General features: G+C 60.7%; 2 protein-coding genes across 3 annotated transcripts; one reads left to right on the top strand and one right to left on the bottom strand.

Moving 5' to 3' along the window:
* Positions 1 to 618: 618 nt before the first annotated feature.
* GML (glycosylphosphatidylinositol anchored molecule like) lies at positions 619 to 6,658 on the top strand. Its single transcript, XM_059395533.1, has 4 exons — positions 619 to 765; positions 828 to 1,011; positions 1,479 to 1,586; positions 6,363 to 6,658. Exons 1-4 carry the CDS (start codon positions 619 to 621, stop codon positions 6,656 to 6,658), a joined length of 735 nt encoding a protein of 244 aa, XP_059251516.1.
* Positions 6,659 to 11,349: 4,691 nt separating this feature from the next.
* On the bottom strand, positions 11,350 to 19,317 carry LOC132013308 (cytochrome P450 11B1, mitochondrial-like). 2 transcript variants are annotated; one of them, XM_059392976.1, is made up of 9 exons: positions 19,079 to 19,317; positions 18,512 to 18,667; positions 14,551 to 14,750; positions 14,218 to 14,421; positions 13,787 to 13,941; positions 12,543 to 12,709; positions 12,055 to 12,133; positions 11,760 to 11,957; positions 11,350 to 11,514 (listed from the first exon to the last, which is right to left on the bottom strand). In XM_059392976.1, the coding sequence occupies exons 1-9, from the start codon at positions 19,315 to 19,317 to the stop codon at positions 11,401 to 11,403; spliced, it is 1,512 nt and encodes a 503-aa protein (XP_059248959.1). In that variant the 3' UTR covers positions 11,350 to 11,400. The 2 variants fall into 2 exon arrangements, with proteins under 2 accessions (XP_059248959.1, XP_059248960.1); XM_059392977.1 differs by lacking the exon at positions 11,760 to 11,957.
* Positions 19,318 to 19,403: the final 86 nt, after the last annotated feature.

Raw genomic sequence — 19,403 nt, 5'->3', positions numbered from 1 at the left:
AGTCCGGCTCCGTCTCCAGCAGGACCCACCTCCTGCCCCATGGGGAGAGGCGTCTCCTGAGCACCGAGGACTGGTCGTGACCCTGAAAAGACAGGTGGGGCCTCCAGGGCGACAAGCTGCTGGGGCGGGGCACGAGGGTTCCTGCAGGACAGCGGGCAGGCACAGGTCAGGGTGCCGCTGGGGCCCCAAGGGTGCTGGAGCAGAGGCAGGCGCTGCTGGTGCCTCGGGGGCCGCCCTGGAGCCGAGGGCCAGGGTCCGGGCTCAGCTGTGGGGGGCCCCAGGCGCTCCCAGGCCTGCACCTCGGGGCCACCTGATTCCGCAGAGGTGGGGTTCGGGGAGAACGTTCCTGGGGCACACTGTGGCCAGTGTGCAAGGAGGCTTCTGGCATCTTCCACGCTGTAGTCACGCCCTGTCCCCCATGTCTGTCCAGACGCTGGCGGGAGCAGGAAATAGCCAGGCGGACAGTGTTCTGGCGCTTTCCCCAGGTTGCTCTTGAGATGGAGGGGTGCATAAGGAGGAGCATCTGGGGGCACAGGGGACCTCGGGCGAGCTCCAGGTGGAGGCGGCCCCGGGACCTGGCTGCCTGGGCCGAGCGCTGCCTGGGGGCGAGCAGGCGGGATGACTTCCCCCAAGATGAAGTCGCTGGTGGTAGCGCAGCCTTCCTGCTGGCAAAGGCCAAGCCCCAGTCCCTGCGTGGAGCAGCTTGGGCCCTGCTGGGCGGGGGTGCAGGGGCAGGTGGGGAGAGGAGCCCAGCGGCGCGAGCAGGTACGCGCTGCCCCTCCCCGAGGAGCCCGGCTCATGCCCCCCTGGCTCCTGCACACATGCAGCCGGGGGGGCGGCGCTCTGCGCACACGGAGCTTGCTGACACGCGTGTGCACATGGAGCTTGCTGACACGCGTGCCCTGCGTCTCCTCGCCCGTAGGTTCGAGCCTCTGCAGGAGATGATGCTCCTCTGCGCCTTGCTGCTAGCCGGCGGCTGGCCATTGGTCAGCAATGAGAATGGAACAGCTTGTGAGTAGTCCTTCTGGCTGTCTGGGGCGCGATAAGCATTTACTGTGATATCCTCATCAGAGAAGGAGTTCGAGGGGGAATTTCTGTCATCGTAGCCAGCAGAGACCTTTGTCATCAGTGCAGATGGCGGACACGGGGTGGAACTGGAAGAGTCCCTGAGCTAGGGGACGGCCAGGCCCTTCCTCATGTGAGCGGGTAGATGTGGCTGAGTCCAGCAGCCTCTGGGAGGGCACCGGCCGTTTATGACTCTCAAGCTTCCTCGGGCAGTTGAGGCTTATCTGCAGAGGGCAGGGTCTCCCCCTTGCCCTCTGGGAGCACGAACAGGCCCCGGCTTCTGTGCAGAAGCTCGTGCTGCCAACAGCAAAGGGGCCTTCAGGCAGGGGGAGGGTCAGCTGCCAGGGGAGGGCGCAGCCGGCTGGTAACGGGGCAGAGACACGCGGGCCTGATGCCGCTGCGTCTTCTGTCAGGGCCTGCCAACATGAAATGCCACGAGTGCTCGGTATTCAACACCTTCCACTGTCCGACTCTAAGGGTCTGTGAAAACGACGTCAAGTACTGCCTGACAATCTCCGTTCGTAAGTATCTGTTCGTCCTTCCTACGCCTTGTGATTGAGTCCGTTACAGGGAGCAGGTCCAATAGGTTATTTCTCTGCACCCTGAATCGGCCTTGGCCCGCCCTGACCCATCCCGGGAGCACATCCCAAGCACTAGGCTCAGCCCAGCGTAGGGCAGTGCCACCATCGTGGAGAGGCCCATAATCTGCCGGGGCGGGCTGCAGTGTGCACATGTCCTGAGCTGTCTCGCGGGCTCGGGGGTGGCTGCTTCTCTAGGGCTCCAGCTCCTGGAGGAAGCGGACATGCCGTGGCCATGTCAGGGCAACACCTACCTCCCGCAGATGCCAAGACCAAGCGTGAGCTCAGGCAGAAAGGTCAGGCAGTCGGGCCCTCCCAGCACGCTCTCGCCTCTCACTCAGAGGCTCTCGGGCCCTGAGAAAGGCGCCCCACTCTCCAGGCCCCTAAGCTGAGCAACGTGAAGCACCGGCGGCCAGTGACCACTTGTCACCCCAGAAACACTCCACACACATGCCCCGGGGGTTCTGGGCAACCGTGCCGGCGCCGTCGGTGGGGAAAGACCGCCTCTTCAAGGGCATCGGGCAAAAATTCATCTTCACCTAAACCTCAACTGGGATTCAAAAATTCCCTCCGAAGGACCGTGGGCTAAGTGTAAAAGGTGCGGTCTGGGACTTTCAGGAGGAGAGAGCGCCGAGGAGGCTAAGCCAAGAGGACCGGGCCTGGCCGCCAGAGCGGGGCCCACAGAGGGGGACTGGCGGTGGGGGACGCCCAGCGATGAGAAGCGCTTCTGTGCGGAAGGCCCTGTTCGGAGGGTGGAGAGGCTACGCACGGGAGCACCAGCGTGCAGCCCGCACTCCCCACAGAAGACCGCGGTCCCGAGCACAGACAGAGCTCTCGCCGTTCAACAGCAAACAATGCAGCCCTCCCGCTAGAACGAGGCCAAAGACACGAAGAGATATTTCACCGATGCAGAGAAACCCATGAACAGATGTTCAGCATCTTGCGCCACTGCCAAAATGAACACTGACACACACAGTTAGGCGTCCTGAATCCGAGTGGCCGAAGTAGAAGAGAGTGACCGCCCCGAATGCTGGCCGGGACAGTAAAGAAACCAGATTCTCACACACCGCCAGCGACAGTGAAGTTGGGGCAGCCGAGACGGGGTCCGGTTTCTTACAAACTGAACACGCAGCTACTCTGCGTGCCCGGAATGGCACTTCTGAGGGTTTCCCCAGAGTAACCAAGTAAAACGGTGCGGCTGTTCACAGCAGATGAATGTGCGACACGCCCGGCCGGAGCATCCCGGCTGTTCTGCACTGCTTAAAGGGTACGGAAGCCATGGGACGGCCACCCTGCGGGTGCTCCTGCCAGTAAAGAGGAGCAGGTACCGATCCGCCAGCCTGAGCGAATGTCTGGGGCTTCTGCGGAACGAGGGAGGGTGAACCCCAGAGGTGACCGTCCGTGGTCCCGGTTGAGGCCGTGCTCGAAATGACCAACTGCGAGAAGCGGACCCCAGGTTAGTTCTGAGCGCGTGCGGACGAGGGCCCGTGGCTGGCATCTGGGTGGCAAAGACGTCAGTGCATCCGTCTGAGAGCGGAGTGCGGCGATGCAACTGTTGTCTGTCCTGACCGTTCTGAAAGCCAGTGCCCTGGCTGTGACAGCCCGCTGTGCCCTCGCCAAATGTTCCTTTGCAAGTGACTGAGCGACGCTACACGGGAGCTTGCTGTATTTCCTGCGAGTGCTTTGAATATGCCGTTGTCAAAGGGAAAACGTTTAGCGGAAAAGCAATTAAAAATCTACGTGGTTAGATGGTGAAGCCCGGTGGACGTAACGTGGCTGTTTTCCCCAAATTAATCTAAGAACGTCCTGTTCCAGTCAGACCCTCAGTAGGTCTGTGTGTGTGTGTCTGTGCACCCACATGCAAGCTGAACCAGATACTGGGATGTGCCGGGGTTAGGAAGGGCTGGAGGGCCCGAGGCAATCTTGCGGGAGAGGAGAGAAACTGGAGGATGGCGCTCTGAACTCGCAAGATGATTTATACCTTTTTGTCGATTCAGACAGTCTGATGTTGGTGTCCAGGTTGAAGAATAGACCTTTAGAGGGGGAAGGAGATCTCAGGTGTGTCTGGTTTCATGCTTTCTGACGACTTTGGCCCCGCAGGTTTAGGGAAGGAGGCTTGTCTGCGCTCACAGCTGGTGGGAGATGGGACCTTAGTCACCTTATGTACTTTACACCAAAGCAGCAGCTTCGGGTGTCTTGTGGATCTCCTTGTAAATACGAAGAGAGCAAGGGGGTCCTGGGCATTTATCAAAAGAACAGTGATCCGAAGGGGCACATGCACCCCAATGTTTAGAGCAGCAGTGTCCACACTCCCCGAAATACGGAAAGTGCCCAGAGAATGCATAGAGATGGCGTGTGTGTGCGTGTGTGTGTGCGTGCGTGTGTACATACATAATGGAGTATTACTCAGCCGTGAGAAGAACGAATCTTGCCATTTGCAACGACATGGTTACAACTAGAGTGTCTTATGCTCAGAGAAATGAGTCACTCAGAGAGACAAACGTCACATGATTTTACCGGCATGTGGAGTTTAAGAAACAAAACAGATGAATGTAGGGGAAGGGAAGAAAAACACAAGAAGCTGAAAGCAGAGAGGGAGAGAAACCACACGAGTCTCTTAACTGCAGGAGATAAGCTGAGGGTTCCTGGAGGTGAGGGATGGGGACGGGGTGACGGGACGATGGGCAGTAAGGAGACTGCCGGCTGGATGAGAACTGGCTGCGGTTCGCACCTGATGACTCGTGCGGTTCTGCGTCTGACACTCGGAATACCGTAGACGTTCCCTGAATTGCATTTAAAGAAGATAAATTTTAAGACGTCAGCTGAAGGGAAACGTAGAAGAATATCTTTGTATCCTTGGATAATTACGAACTTGAGAAAAGCGAACAATATCGTGCTGGTCACATGTGGCCAAAGTGGCAGGTGCGATTACATAAAAACTCACCACTTCTGCCCCTGAGAAGACACTGAGGAGACAGTGAAAATGATGCCAGAGATGAAGAGAGAGCAGTGGAAGGCGCTCTGCGGAGGGGCTGTACGCGGTGTATACAATGACCTTCGTCCTACGGATCAGCAGTTGAACAAGCAGATCGCTGCATAGAAATTCGAGCAAAGCGGCTTGAAGGATGTTACCAGAAGATATGATACCCACATGGGCAGGAAGTCTCCACAACGAAGCTCAGCATCATCGTTTTTGGTGGAAACGCCAGTCTGAGCCTTGATGCGGTACCCCCAAGGCAACGGCTCCGCATTCACAAACGCCCAGTCAGGGGTGGCGAGTCGTCGAAGCGTCCACCACCCTGTGGAGCGTGCATAGGTACGGCAGGCCCAGCAGCGTGTTCGGCAGCATCTGCCGCAGCCACGCGTCCGCACCCTGAGGACGCGGCGTTATCAGCTCTAAAGAACTCTGCGCGCTCGCCTCTGGATGAGGCCCAGAACATTCCTTGCCATGCTCCTTGGGGATAGACAAGAGCCAGGAACAGCCCTGACGCCCATCACGCACGTGCCGTGGCACAGTCAGCGGGGAAGCATAGAGCTACCGAGCAGGCGGGATACAACAGGGGCCGCGGCGGGGGTGGGTGTCCCAAACACGAAGCAGGCAGGAGAAGCCAGACACCGAAAGGACACAGCAGGAGTCCGTAATCACAACATCCAACGACAACAACGAAGTTCAAGGACGGACGAAGTTAACATATGGCTTACACACCGAGACACTTGCTGTCTTGGGCGCTGGCTGCTCGTCGTGCCTGATGGAGGAAGAAAAGCAGGAATGAGGGTTTTCATCCAGTTCTGTTTCTGGACTTTGACGCTGCCGATATTGTTACCAACCCTTCCTGGAAACCCCCTCGGCGGCCGACTTAGGATTCTGCACTCCACAGGACGGTACGGAACTTTCAAGAGTCCTTTACGTGGCGAAGAAAGAAAAGCAAGTGCCTGGAGCCGGCTGTTCGTTCCTTCTCTGTAACCCCGGAGCCGTGAACGGCACATCAACTGCGGCAAGTCCCAGGGAAACAAGTCGTGGGTCAACACGGGTCCCCGGGGGCAGGCTCATGAGCGAGAGCCGAGGACTCGAACTCAAGGACTCGCGAAGGAGGCCTCAGAGGGAGCCTGGCTCCAGCGGCACTGGCTGGCCGAGGCTGTTGGGTGTGCCCGCCACTGAGGTGATCACAGTCACTGTGGGACCCTCGTTGGGACAGAGCGTCCAGTCCGTGCTGGGGAGCAGGTTGGCACTACGCGCGCATCGCCAGTTTCTGTGTTGGGCCAAGAGCTGGGAACGTCTGGCCGAGGGGCCGCTCCAACTGCAGAAAATCAGGTGAGGGTCACGGTTTTGGGGTGCTCCACGCCAGGGCCTGTGTGATCCTGCGGGACACGAGCCACCGTATTTCTAGAGCCCTGGGAGTCTTAGCGCACGTCCCGAGCCGGGCATGTCACGCGTGCGGCTGCGTGCCAAGGTGCCCAGCGACTATCGGGGAGAGCCCGAGGCAGAGGTGAGGTGGCAGTGCGGACAGAAAAACGTTTCCAGGAGAACCTGTTCAAGGAGGAACAGAACCTCTCGAGGCCTCACTTGACGTTCTCTACCAGCGAAGAATTCTAGGCAATGGAGAAGCAGATGTAGAAGGAGGCTGCGGTGCTACGCGGCGCTAGTTAGACTGGTGAGGTGTGTGTTGATGCTCGCAAGCAGAAGCCTGAAATCAATGATTTTCATGTCTGTATCTCTAGGTTTGAATGAACGGGAACTCCTTGTTTACAAGAACTGTACGAGCAACTGCACGTTCGTGTATCCATCCGAAGTACCCCCTGAAGCCCCGAGATCCAAATTTTTCAAAACTAATAGTTTCTATTATGTTCGTTGTTGTAACTTTATTAATTGCAACGAGGGAGGACCTCTTTCTCTGGAGAAGGATTTCTCCCCCGAGCGTACAATTGAGGAGACTCTGTCAGGGACCGGGCGCTTGGCAGAGTCGGCATTTTTCCTGGGTGCTGCCTCGATCCTAGTCAGCAACACACTGACGTGAGAAGCCCTCCTAGAGCGTCTGCCCCCCCCATTCCTCAGAGCAAGTTCACGTTCCATCCCTCCCTCATGAGCCAGGCGCCCTGACCCACATGGCTCCCGGGTGGCGGGTTACCCCTTTGCAGCCTACTTGGAGAGAGAAATAAAGAGCATCATTGTTTGGACTCTGGTGCCCTGGAGGTTTCTTTGTGGTTTTAGCGTTCGATCCGTTTGTTCCTCTTCAGTCATCAGCTCACGAGTAGACCAAAGCCTCTGCCACTCCGGCACACGGGGATCGAGCGTTTGAGTGAAAAGCGGAACGGTTAGAGGGGACAGCGCACGTCTCAGCTGGCAGCGCCAGCCCAGCTGTGCCCAGACCACAGGGAGCTGAGGCCCCCCGAGACCCCAAGCTTCCCTCTCAGAGCGGGACGGTGGTTGCAGGAGGGCGCTTGGACATAAAGCAGCACGCGGCCCACAGTGCCTGACGTTAGAGACTGTGCCGGTGCCTTCGCGCGGGTCAGTGAGCCAAGACCTGCATGAAGCGCCGTCCTCCGTCACAATGGCCCCTGTCGTCACGCCAGCGAGAGAAGGTCTCCTCAGATGCTGACGTCAGAGGGCTAAGGGGCCAGAGCCAGCTGCTGAGCGCCTTGAACCGGCAGGGAGACTTCTGGGCGGTGCTGTCATCCTCATTGTGCTCGGGGTCTGTGTCAGGAGAGAGACGTGGAGGGAGCACTAGAGCTCCACCTTCTTTGGCGTCGACCTCTCCTTCTCTAATCTGGATTTGAAATTAGCTAAACTTCACGTAACAGAAAAGTCATCATTTCAAAGAGTGTAATTCAGTGTTTTTTACCATATTCACCATACTGTGCAGCCATCGCCACCACCTAATTCCAGAACATTTGGCAACCCAAAGGGACAGCCTGCTTCAACAAACAGCCAGTCACTCTAGGACCTCTCCTGTGAGACCGGCAAGTATTTCTGCACGAGGGCGCGACAGTGTTTGCAAACAGAGTGAGACGTCCTGTCAGCAGCGGCGACTGTGCCTCAGTTGTCAGCTCTGTGCCCTGCAAGGCAGCACGACAGCCTCGGCACCAACCCTCCTCCCTCTCCTCCTGGGAGCTCAGGTCAGGAGCCCTCACCCCCAGTCATGAGGCAATCAAGCTTCAGTGTTTCCTCTTCCAGCGCGTAGACTCTCGAACATGTGAAAAAGAAAGCGCCTGCCTGCGCTGGCAGGAAGGACCGGCCATCTTTCCAGTACGGAAATGAGGGCAATGTCAGGTAAGGGAGAGGCCGGGCCAGCCCAGCAGCCCCGGGGCCGGGTGGGTCCGCTTTTAACGGGGAAAGGATGAAGGTGTAGGACCCAGGTAGGATCAAAGCTGCGATTGGAACCCCACAGAAGGGCAGGACTTTTTTTAAAGAAGATTTTATTTATTTATTTGAGACACCGAGAGAGAGCAGGAGCTAGAGCAGAGGCAGAGGGAGAGCAGGCGCAGACTCCCCGCTGCATGTGGAGAGGATGCCCGAGACGCCGGATCCTGCCCTGAGCCGAGGTCAGGAGTTGGACACTCAACTGAGGAGCCACCCAGGGACCCTGATCTGCCGCTGATCTCCAGGGGCTTTTAGATTCTTGTGTTCACTATGAATGTTCTGCTTAAACTACAGTAAAATCTACATGGTGCCATGTGGTTCGTGAGGGTGTGCAGTAGAGGAAGGTATTTGCAAGAATGCGTGAGCCCGTGGGGACTCGACACCAGCGGAGTGACCTGCCGGTTCGTACATGGTGAACATGGTTGTTGCAAACGCTTGTGTACGAACCTCGTTTTCTTTTCAGGTTTCCTGTTGGCCTCGTTCCAGTGGACAGACACACAAGCCAGCAAATGCTTTTTAAAAAGATTTAAATTCAATTAGCTAACATAAACTATAGCACTTGTTTTTTATTTTTATTTTTTTTAGAAATTTATTTAGTTGAGAGGGAGACAAAGACTGAGAGAGAACGTGAGGGGCTGAGAGGCAGAGGGGGAGCAGCTCCCCACTGAGCAGGGAGCCTGACGTGGGGCTCGATCCCGGAACCTGAGGATCATGACCAGAGCTGACTGCAGACGCCCAACCCACGGAGCCACCCAGGCGCCGCACATCATTTGTATTGTAGTGTTCAAGGATTGTAGCGTTCAAGGATAGCTAGTTGTGTGTAATGCCTAGTGCTCATCAGATCACATGTCCTCCTTTTTCCATTATGATTTTATTTCTTTGTCAGAGAGCGAGCGAGCGTGTGAGCACAAGAGCGGAAGCAGGAGAGGGAGAGGCAGACTCCCCACTGAGCAGGAAACCCGATGCAGGGCTTGATCCCAGGACCCTGGCATTGGGACCCAAGCTGAAGGCAGACACCTAACCTCCGGAGCCACCCCGGCACCCCAGGACAGGACTTTGAAAGACCACGGCGACACTGAAGATGTAGGGCGGCAATGGTCTGTCTGGCAGTATCGCGACAAGAGAAGGAAGCTGATGTCCACAAGGCGGGAGGGACACCTGTTCCCGCCCGACAACCAGGAGAAATGCCCTCATGCTGGCTTAGGGTTCTTGTCACTCACGTCCTCGGGGAACCCTCACGCTGAGGGATGAACACAGGACGTGGCCCTGGGCAGGGGACCATGCTTGGGTGACTGGAAGAAGCCAGAGAAACGCCCATGGGCAGTGCGGCCTCAACCCAGGCCCCCTCTGGCCAAAGAGGTCCCCTCTGCTTGGGGACATCCACGATGTGAAGGTCTAGGCAGCCTGTGCATGGGAAGTCCTGACGAGATAGGAGTGAGGATCATCAAGCTGGGTCTCTCCAGATCTCCTGGACCATTTTCAGAAAGAGCCCAGGGACATCCACCGCCCAAGGACTCAGGGAATCCCAAGCGGGACTCACGGGAAGGGACTGCCACGAGCGATCACACAGTGAGACATCGGGAGCCACGCAAAACGAGAGATGACCTTGACCCCGAGACCCGTTACTGGGAGGTCATTTCCAAGATGTGTGCGGTCACTGCCAACCCAAGGTCCTCCGCTGGGGGGAAGGGGTGCGGGGAGGGCCTGACAGGCGGGGGTCGCAGGGCGCCTCTGCCCGGGGGAGCTGCGAGGCTGTGCAGCAGGAGGGACCCTCTGAGCCTCGGCTTCCCGGCCTGGCCCGCACGCATGAGCTCCTCGCTCCCCTGGAGGGCTGCAGTGACCATGAGGTGAACGCGTGTGCTGCCCGCAACAGAGCATCCCTCCGGCCGAGCCTCTTCCGTTCCAGGCCCGCCTCCCTCCCGCGATCCCACAGAGCAGGGCCGCAAACAAGGAAGCGACTTTGGAGCGGCGGGAGAAGCCGGAGCTGCTGACTGAGCGCCTGCTGCAGCAGAGAGCTGGCCCCTTGCAGACCCAACCTTGCTGTGTCCTCCCCGGGGCCTGGGGGTGGGAATCCTCCAGCAGAATGCCCACGGGAAGCACTCGAGGCTCAGAGGGGTGAAGGGCCAGGCGCGATGGAAGGGCCAGGCCCGCGTGTGCCTGTGCCCGCAGGGTCCGGGAGCCGCTCTCTTCTCCACGGCTCCACGGCCCCTTGAGCCGTGCCTGGCGGGAGCGGGAGAAGCCCACGCCCCCCCGCTGCGGCCCTTCTCCGCGGCCAGTGGAGCCAGAAGGGTGCACATCGCCTCCCTCCTCCAGGGAGTCTGGGCAGGACCAGATGCCCGAGGGGCCCCTCAGTGCAGGCAGGGCGGGCCAGACCAGGGTGGAGGGCAGCCCCTCCTCCTCACTGCCTTGCCTGGTTCTCCCCGGGTGAGGTGGGGGTGGGGTGGGGACGGAGGGCGAGCACAGCGACCCCACCCCCCAGCTTGGCCTCCCGGTGCCTTTCGACTTGCGGGTGTCACCTGGCCCCAGGCCGCGTGGGACGCACTGCTCGCTCCTGCCAGCTAGGAGACCCCAGCCGACTCTCAGCTGTTCAGAGCCTCTTCCTCCCAGGTCAGGGCCGGTCCCCTGTCCTGAGGGTCACTGCAAGAGGGCAGCCGGCACCGCACACAGAGGGCTTCATTAAAGGGAGCATGTGCCTGTGCCTGGCTGTTATGGCCCCAAGCCTTCTTCTAGAGACTCCTCTGAGGTCGGTCACCCTGCGGCCAGCCAGAGGAGTCCACCTCCACCCAGCTGTCAGAGGAGGATCATTGGCCCAGATGTCCCCGGCAGCTCCTTGGAGGCCATCCTTCCAGGACACACGACACCTGACCCACGTATTTGGTTCCCCGGCTGGGTGCTTCAGCCACAACCAGAGCCTGGCAGTGCCGGGAGGGCCCAAGCAGCCTGAGCGCAACAGGTAGGGGGACTGAGAGCCCAGCTCGAAGCTCTGGGCCGGACGAGAGCAGTGCAGACAAGGAGTTTGAAGTGGCAACGGGCAAGACCGAGGGAGCCCCAGCTGTCAGCTCTTCATGGGGACAGAGTTGAGTACAGAGGCTGAGGGTTCCCCGAGAGACTAGACAGGGAGGCGGGCGCGGGGCGGGTCCGAAGACCCTGGAGCTAGTGTGGGGCGACAGGGGCTCTAAGGCCCTCCGATGGTGCTCCTTGGTGGACAGGGCGCTGGCGGGACTGAGCACGCAGCCGGGACGTGCAACCCAGAGTCATCCCCGACCCTTCGAGCAAGGTGCTGGCCTGGCCGCACAGTGTCGCGGGGCAGGGAGCAGGGCTCTTGGGAGATAACGGGGTGGCCTGGGGTCAGGCAGGGGGGGCTGGTGGCGCGGCTGTCCCCACAGCATGGTGACGTGACTAGTTGATGGCCCGGAAGGTGAGGAGCGGGAGGGTGGAGGGGATCAGGATGAACTGGTACGTCATCTTTATATCCTCCTGCGTGAGGGTCTCCACCAGGAAGTGGTTCAGCACCTAGGACAGAGGCGCGGCTTCCACCTGCACAACTGCTCAGCCTGGGGTCTGGCCCAGCCTCCCCCTCCTCCTCCTTCCTGGGCCCTGCTCCGTGGGCTGCGTGCCGTGCCGGGGAAGCCAGTGGTTCCCAGCCAGGCCGCCCAGCACGCCCAGCCCCCCCCCCACCCACTTCCCCCCCCCCCCACCCTGGGCCGGGCCCGGGCAGTGGCATGTCATTGCGGCCAGGGCAGCCCCGGCCTGCTCACGTGGTGCAGCAGCAGCAGCATCTCTGTCTCTGCCAGGCGCCGCCCCAGGCACTGGCGCAGGCCGAAGCCGAAGGCCAGGCTGGGGGACCTGGTGCCGGAGCTCCTGCTGTCCAGCCAGCGCCTGGGATGATAGCGCTCCGGCCTCGGGAACACAGAGGGGTTTCGACCCAGGGAGTAGAGCAGCACCTTGACCACGGTCTGTAGAGAGGTGGGGAGGGGCAGCGTCAGCGCCTCGCTGCGGGCAAAGGTCAGCCGGGCCTGGCATCTGCTGCAGGGGCTGTGGGGCCCCACTCACCCCTGCCGGGATGTGGTAGTTCTGCAGCACCACGTCCGAGCCCACCTGCCGGTCCAGTGAGATGCCCACGGGGTACAGCCTGTGCACAGGGGCATCCAACGGGGACCTCAGCTTCACCCGGACCCTCGCTTGCGTTCTGGGGCCTTCCTATCCAGGAGGCACGGGCGAGCGGAGCTCCCCGCCACGCCCACAGGTGGCTTCGGGCACCGGGAAGCCCAGACCATGAGGGGCGGGCTCCCTGCACCTCCGGAGCCCAGGCAAAGCTCTCCCGGCCTGAGCGGTCCGGCCGAGGAAGCGCCCAGGGCGCCGAAGCGGGATCCCAGGGAGGGAAGCACCCCTATCCCTCAGGGAGAAGAAGAGGAGCTACAGGGCACACAACTGGGGCAAAGTTGCTCGTCAGCCCCAGGATCTGTCTGCAGGTGCGCTGAGCACGGCTCTCCAGACGCTGGGGCCGGGACACCGGGGCGGCCAGGGTCTGCCACACCCACCTCAAGGTCTCCTTGAGGGCCGCCCGCAGCAGCGGCAGCTCTGTGCTTGCCCTCTGGGGATTCTCAGTGATCCCGGCCTCGGCCACCAGGCTCTCCTGGCGTAGGGCCTGCTGCACGTCAGGGTTCCGCGCCAGCTCGAAGAGAGTCATCAGCAAGGGGTAGGCGGTCTGCGGGAGCCACGGTGCGGGGCTCAGACCTTGGCACAGGCCACGCACCTCCGACCCCAGGGGCTCTCCCCCAGGAAGACGCCCTTCCCCCGGGGGTGGACGTGCGTGCCCAGGGAAGCACCGACCCTGGGGATCTGAGACCTCAAGATCTAACACTCGCCTCATCTGCTTCCACTGAATGCCTCAGGGAAGGTGTCCCCATGTTTGGTGAAGACCCAGGCCGCCTCCTCCCATCGCCCCAGGGCCTGCTTCTCCCCTCCTCGGGGGTCCATCTACTCAAGTGTATAGGTACGGGGGGTGCGGGGGTGTAGCCCTTCATCCCCAGACCCCTTGGCACCCACTGCGTCATGTCCCCTGGGCTCCCATAGGCAGGTCAGCCCAGACCCCGGGGTCCCAACAGGAACGGGCCACCCTGGACCCTAAGTGGCCGAACTGCAGCCTCTGCTCATGGGCTTTCTCTAGCCAGTGCTCTGTGCCTCTGCTACGAAGCCTGCGGGCCTGGCCCAGAGCAGGACCTCAGGGATGCTGGCAGATGAGGGTTGGCTGTAGGGCAGGAGGCTCACTGCACTCCACACCCTGGGACCTGCCTGCACCTCCCTACAGCACCCCGGCCCCGGGGCTGGGCTGCCAGCTGCTCTCTCTTCCACAAGCTGGAGCCTCCGCTGCCCTCTGTGTCTTCAGCCCATCACCTCCGAAGCCTCTGTAACGACGGCCCAACGGACTGTGGCCCCGGCAGGGGCTCCTTGTGCGGGCATCCCTGCTTGTGCGCATCCCTCCTTGTGCAGCGGCCCCTCAGCCCCCCTCCTTCCCAGGGCCCAGACGTCGGCCGGGGTCTGCGCTGCTGCATGTTCCTGGGCCTCACCCATTCTGCACTGGGCCTGGAGCACGCTTCCCTCCAGAGCATCTGCAAACCCTTCCCTGGGAAGATCAGCTCCGGAGTGCTCTCCCCCCCAGCCCCCTCAGATCAGAGCCCTCCATCCGCTCCAAACAGGGCCTGTGGGAGCCACGCGGCGTGGGGGTCTCTGCCTGTAGTCAGGAGGCTCCGAGTGCTAGGGCAGGGCTGGCTGCCGGCCTGACCGTGTCCACGCTCCCGGCGGTGAGTTCGATGGAGTTGGCCCTGACTGCCTCCAGGGTCATGTCCGCGTGCATCAGCAGCTCCCCCACGATGCCGCTGTAGTGCTGTGGGCCGCCGAGGGCCAACTCCTGGTAGATTTTCTGGATGGCATTGTTGGCTGTGCGGAAGGGGGAACAGGGGCCTGGGCCCGGTGCTGGGCAGCACCTGTCCTCATGCCGCCACCTGGCAGCCCCCCCCACCCCCAAGACTCCCTGTTCCTGTGCCAGATGCTCAGGACCGGCCCAGCCCAGCCTCCCTGCCACGTCTCTTGGGCCCCGAGGACGCCATGAGCCCAGTGAAGTGGCTTCAGCGCCCCCCACCCCGATTTCGGTGAGTGGCTCCTGGGGGCCCTGGTGTCTTTGCTACTCGGCACTGCCCCGTCTCTGGGCCTCACCGTACTGGAAGATGTAGTCCCAGGACTCGAAGTGCTCCTTCCACACCCTGGCGCTCGTCCAGCGTGACAGGTCCCTGGGCATGAACATGAGCTGCGCGGTGGACTTCAACATGGCCTCCAGAGCCCGGATGAACTGCAGGCTGGCAGGACTCGGGCTAGGGCCGAGGAGGCCCAGCCGCTCTCCAAAAAGGGCTAAATTGCTGGCTGAGGAGAGGGGATGGCTGCTGAGCCTCGGGCAGCCGATGGCCTCACGGGGGCCTCCTGCAGCACACCCACACGGTCCCAGTCCAGTTCCTGGCTGCCCCTGCCCCACAGAGCCCGGCACCTCCCTACCTTCTACGGTGTAGTTGAGGATGCTCGGCCGGATGTCCAGCGTCAGACTGCCCCGGGCATTCTGCAGCACTCTTGACTTCAGGGCCTTTGAGAAATCCCTCGCCACCCTGTCCACCATGGGGATGTACTTCTGCACCGCCTGCGGCGACAGCACGTCCGGGTTGAGCTTCAGCCGGTTCGCGCGCCATTCGGGCCCGTTTCTGGAGAGCAGAGGGAGGAGCTTCAGGGAAGCCGGAGTCAGCAGCTCGGGGCCAGCCCCGGACACATCTTCTCCATATGGGGTGGGGGGGGGGTGCGGACAGGGAGCTGCCCGCTGGGCCTGAGGGGCAGATGCCTGCCTGTCGGCCTCAGCCGCAGCCCTTTCTCTGGGGGAGGCCTTGCGTGCTGTGCCCAGCGTGCTCCCATCTAAAGAGGGGCTGACCCAGAACTTCTGCCTGGCCACGCCACGAGTGGGTTCCTGGCGTTCACTCGTGCACACCTACAGGTCCCCTGCTGGCCCGTCAGCACCCGTCTGGGCCGTCCCTGTCCCGGGAGGAAGGAGGGAGGGGCGACTTCCTGTCCGCCTTTGCCACCCTGCTCACACCAGGCTCCAGAGACAGAGGCCCGGGGCCCGCTTCACCTCCCACCCTCCCCGTTGCTGAGAGTGCTACCCCTGTGCCAGTCACACCTAGTCCGTCCCGGCCCGTCTCCTGGTCCTCCAGGGCAGGAGCCAAACCACGGGTCCTGTCACGTGCTCAGAACAGAGCCCAGAATTGTACTTCTTCCTTTCCCAGCTGCATGACTTTTGTTTCTTTTTCTTGTCTGATCGCTGTGGCTACACCTCGAGTGGGTAAAGAAGCAGTAATAAAATGTTCTTCCCGCCTGTAGATGGCATGAGACTGTATAGAGGGAAAGCCCTAAAGTGTCCATCAGTGAAACCAACACAAAACAAAAAGAACTGACAACTGAATTCAATCAGGTCGCAGGACACAGAATCAATACACAGAAACCTGCTGGATTTCTGTACACTCATGATGAAGTAGCAGTAAATGATATGAAGAAAACAGTCCCATGTACGGTCGCACCCAAAATAACAAAACATCTAGGAATACGCTTAACCAAGGAGGTACGAGCCCCGTAGTCAGAAAGTCTACGACACAGATGAAAGAAACAGAAGGAAATGGAAAGCCATCCCAGGCTCATGGTAAGGAAGCACCAGTGGTGTTAAAATGTCCGTGCTGCCCAAAGCAATCTACAGGTTCGCTGCAATCCTTATCACAAGGCAACATTTTTCACGGACTAGAACAACGAATGCTAAAATTTGGAGGGGACCCCAATAGACCTTGACTAGCCAAGGCAACCTTGAGAAAGAAGACGGAAGCCGGAACCCCAGAACCCCAGATTTCCACCCAGACGACAAAGCGCTAGCGATCAGTTCTATGTGGTGCTGGCACAGAAGCAGGCACACCCATCGATGAAGGAGCATAGAAAGCCCAGAAGCAAACCCATGATTGGACGGTCCACTGTATGGCCGACCTATGACGAAGGAGGCAAGGACACCCGATGGGGAACGACCGTCTCTTCAACAAATGGCGCTGGGAAAGCTGGACAGCCCCATGCAGAAGAATGAAGCCGGACCACTGCCTTACGCCACACAGAAAAATAAACTTGAAATGGATGAGAGACCCACGGGTGAGACCTGAAACCACAAAACTCCTAGAAGACAAGGCAGGCAGTAATGACTCTGCCACGGGCCACAGAAACATTTTTCTAGATGTGTCTCCGGAGACAAGGGAAAGAAAAGCAAAATTAAGCTATCCGCACCTTGCCACAATTTGGAAAGGTTTTGCCCAGCGAAGAAACCATCAACAGAAGGAAAAGGGGGAAGCTCCTGATTGGCGGAAGATACTTGCCAGTGGTACGTATGGTAACCTTAATATCTAAAGCATACAAAGAACCAAGCAGCAGCACACCGAGCAAACAAACGATCCCATTAAAAATGGCCGAAGACCGGAAGAGACCTTCTTCCACGGAAGACCTGGCGATGGCCAACAGACACGTGAACGGGCGCTCAGCAGCACCCTTCATCACGGAGGTCCGCGTCAGCTCTAAGGACACATCACCTCCCAGCGGTCGGCTAAAATCAGAATCACAAGAAACAACGGGCGTTGGTGAGGATGTGGAGAAAGGGGAGCCCTTGTGTACCGTTGGTGGGAATGCAGACGGGTGCAGCCACTCTGGAGAAAAGTGTGGAGGTCCCTCAAAAAGCTAAAGCGAGTTCCACTACTGGTCATTTACCCAAAGACGATGAAACCACAAATACGATGAGATACCTGCCCCTGTGTTTCCTGTAGCACGGGTACGATGGCCCAGAGAGGGATACAGAGAGATACTCGTCCACATGATGGGGTACTACTCGGTCCCTAAAAGGAATGGGATCTTGGCCATTTGCGAGCCCATGGATGGACGCAGAGGGTATTAGGCTAAGAGAGAAATGTCAGTCAGGGTAAGACGGATTAGTATAAGGTTTCGCTCATGTATGGAATTGAACAAAGCAAATGAACAAAGACACAGAGAGATCAAACCAAACGCGGAGTCTTAAATCCAGACAACAAACTGTGGTTGCAGGAGCGGGGGAATTCGGGGGTGGGGGACGGGGATCCAGAGTGCGCGCGTCGGGGTGAGCGCTGAGCAGCACACGGAAGTGTTGAGTTTTCCACTGGACCCCGGGTCCTAGTGCGCCAGTTCCTGGAAGTACAGGTCCGTGAGCCGGAAGTAGCAGCAAGAGGAGAACAGGAGCGGAACAGGAGAGGGAGGGGAGGAAGAGAAGGAGAGACAGGCTAAGAAGAGGGGGAGCGGAGGGAGAGGGTGAGGAGGAGGAGGGGGAGGAGGGGGAGGAGGAGGAGGAGAAGAGGCCACAGCAGCAGCAGAAGGGAAGGGGAGGAGGAGCTGGAGGGCGGGGGGGGGGGGGGGGAGAGAAGCTTCTCCCCCACAGGCTGATGAGGACCTGGTTAGAACAGTTTTCTCTGAGGGCACCAGGGCCCAGGGCATTGGCGGCTCCAAAGACAGGAGGATGCCCTCAGCGCACGGCGGGGAGGCCCCTGCATCCTCAGCCACACACTCAAGCAGAAACACCTTCTTGGCTTCGGCTGGCCGCCGCCAGGTCGTCAGAACGGTCGCGTGCACACACGTGCACACTTGCACACCAGCGAACACACATATGCCCGGAGAGATGCGCATACCACAGCGGGACGCCTGCACACGCGCTCGCTGACCAGGACGACACGCGTGAGCACGCCCACAGTCCCCACACGCACCGCTGCCACAGCACAGCTGGAGCGCTCAACCCACGCGCACACGGAGACACACGCGCACGTATGCAGCACTCACAGCGCACACCTACTCCGAGGCTGCGGACAGCTCCAGCCAGGAAGCCACACACACACGGGCACACGCACAGGCTCACGCTCGCACGGGCACCCGCTTAGAGTTTCGCTTCTGAACAAGGGCGCCTTTCCTACTGCCTGCCCTCTCCCTACCCCAGCCTCCCCATCCTGAGCTACCTGCGCTCACCTGGAAGTCCCACAGGGGACCTCGTGCAGAGGGCTGCAGTCCGGGGGGCCCTCAGGCTGACATGGACGCCTTGCCGGTGAACCCCCCCCCCCCAGGCCTGGGCATCCCAACCTATAGGAAGGGAGAAGCCCACCCTGCCGGGACAACGCGCAGAGGCGGGCGCAGAGTGGGTGCTCCCTAGTGCCAGTGGTCATCCTTCCTCGTCTCTGGGCTGTGGTCCCACAGCCCCTTCCCGCCCCTGCGACACACAGGGCCCACCTGCTCTCAGGATCTCCCTGGCCAGGGGCGCTTGTGGGCTTCTGGACCTGGCTGGACCCCGCACTGGGGTGCGCGCCACCCGTGCCCCCCCTCCCCCGCCCCGGCCCCGTCCCCCGCCCTCCCCGCCACGGCCACCCCTCCTGGCTCTCACAGCAAAAACACGCCACATTTGTGCCCACGATGCTGTCGGTAGGCCAGCCAGGGATCCAGGAGCGGCCGCCAGGGCTGAGGGCTCTCGGCCCGCTGCAGGCTCTCCACATCCTCGGGCAGCATCACGTACACCATGTGTGTCCCTCCCACGTCATACCTGCGGGACAAAGCTCAGAGCCCTGCCACAGGGGCCTGCCCTCCCCTGGGCCTCGTTCCGCAGCACCAAGCCGGCCTGTCTCCGGGGGGCCTCTCCCTTCCAGAGCAGGCGCTCCCTCCCCCTGTCTAAGGCAGGAAGCCTCTGGGGCTCTGCTGTCTGCACTCCGCCCTCTCAGCGGCCAGTGGGACTGCTCTGTCCTCACCGAGAGCCGCCGCCTCCACGGTCAAAGGCCCAGAACAGCCACCCCTCGGCTCCCACCCTGCCTTCGTGACGGCGCAGACAGAGCCCAGGCCACGGGCGCCCGGCGGGGACGGGGCAGCGCTGGTGCGAGGCACCCAGCCGGGACTCCGTCGTCCGGAGGGACAGCCGGTGAGGGTGCTCTCTCGGCCAGGCGGGCAGGAAGGGCTTTACCTGAAGATGGGCCCCAGCTCCTGGAAGGTCCGGTGCATCTCCAGGTGGAGGTTCTCGGAGCCCTGCTCCTTCCAGATCTGCAGCAGCCTCAGCCACTTGTTGCCGGGGCACTGGGGGATGGCTTCGAAGGGCAGCACCGCCTTGGGGGCCTGAGCGGCGCTGGTGCCCAGTGTGCGTGCGCAGCTCAGGGACAGCCGGCGCCCGGCCAGCCACCGGCGTGCCTTTGCCCCCAGTGCCATTCTGAAGCTCCCTCTGACCCTGGGCAGCGCAACCCTTTTATCTCGCCGGGAGGCCTGGAGCGGCCGACCTGACCACGTCACGGGAG

Source organism: Mustela nigripes, chromosome 3, assembly GCF_022355385.1.
Source record: "Mustela nigripes isolate SB6536 chromosome 3, MUSNIG.SB6536, whole genome shotgun sequence".
Lineage (NCBI taxonomy): Eukaryota > Metazoa > Chordata > Mammalia > Carnivora > Mustelidae > Mustela > Mustela nigripes.
Note: the sequence above shows the minus strand (reverse complement) of the source record. Positions and strands in the feature narration are given on the sequence as shown.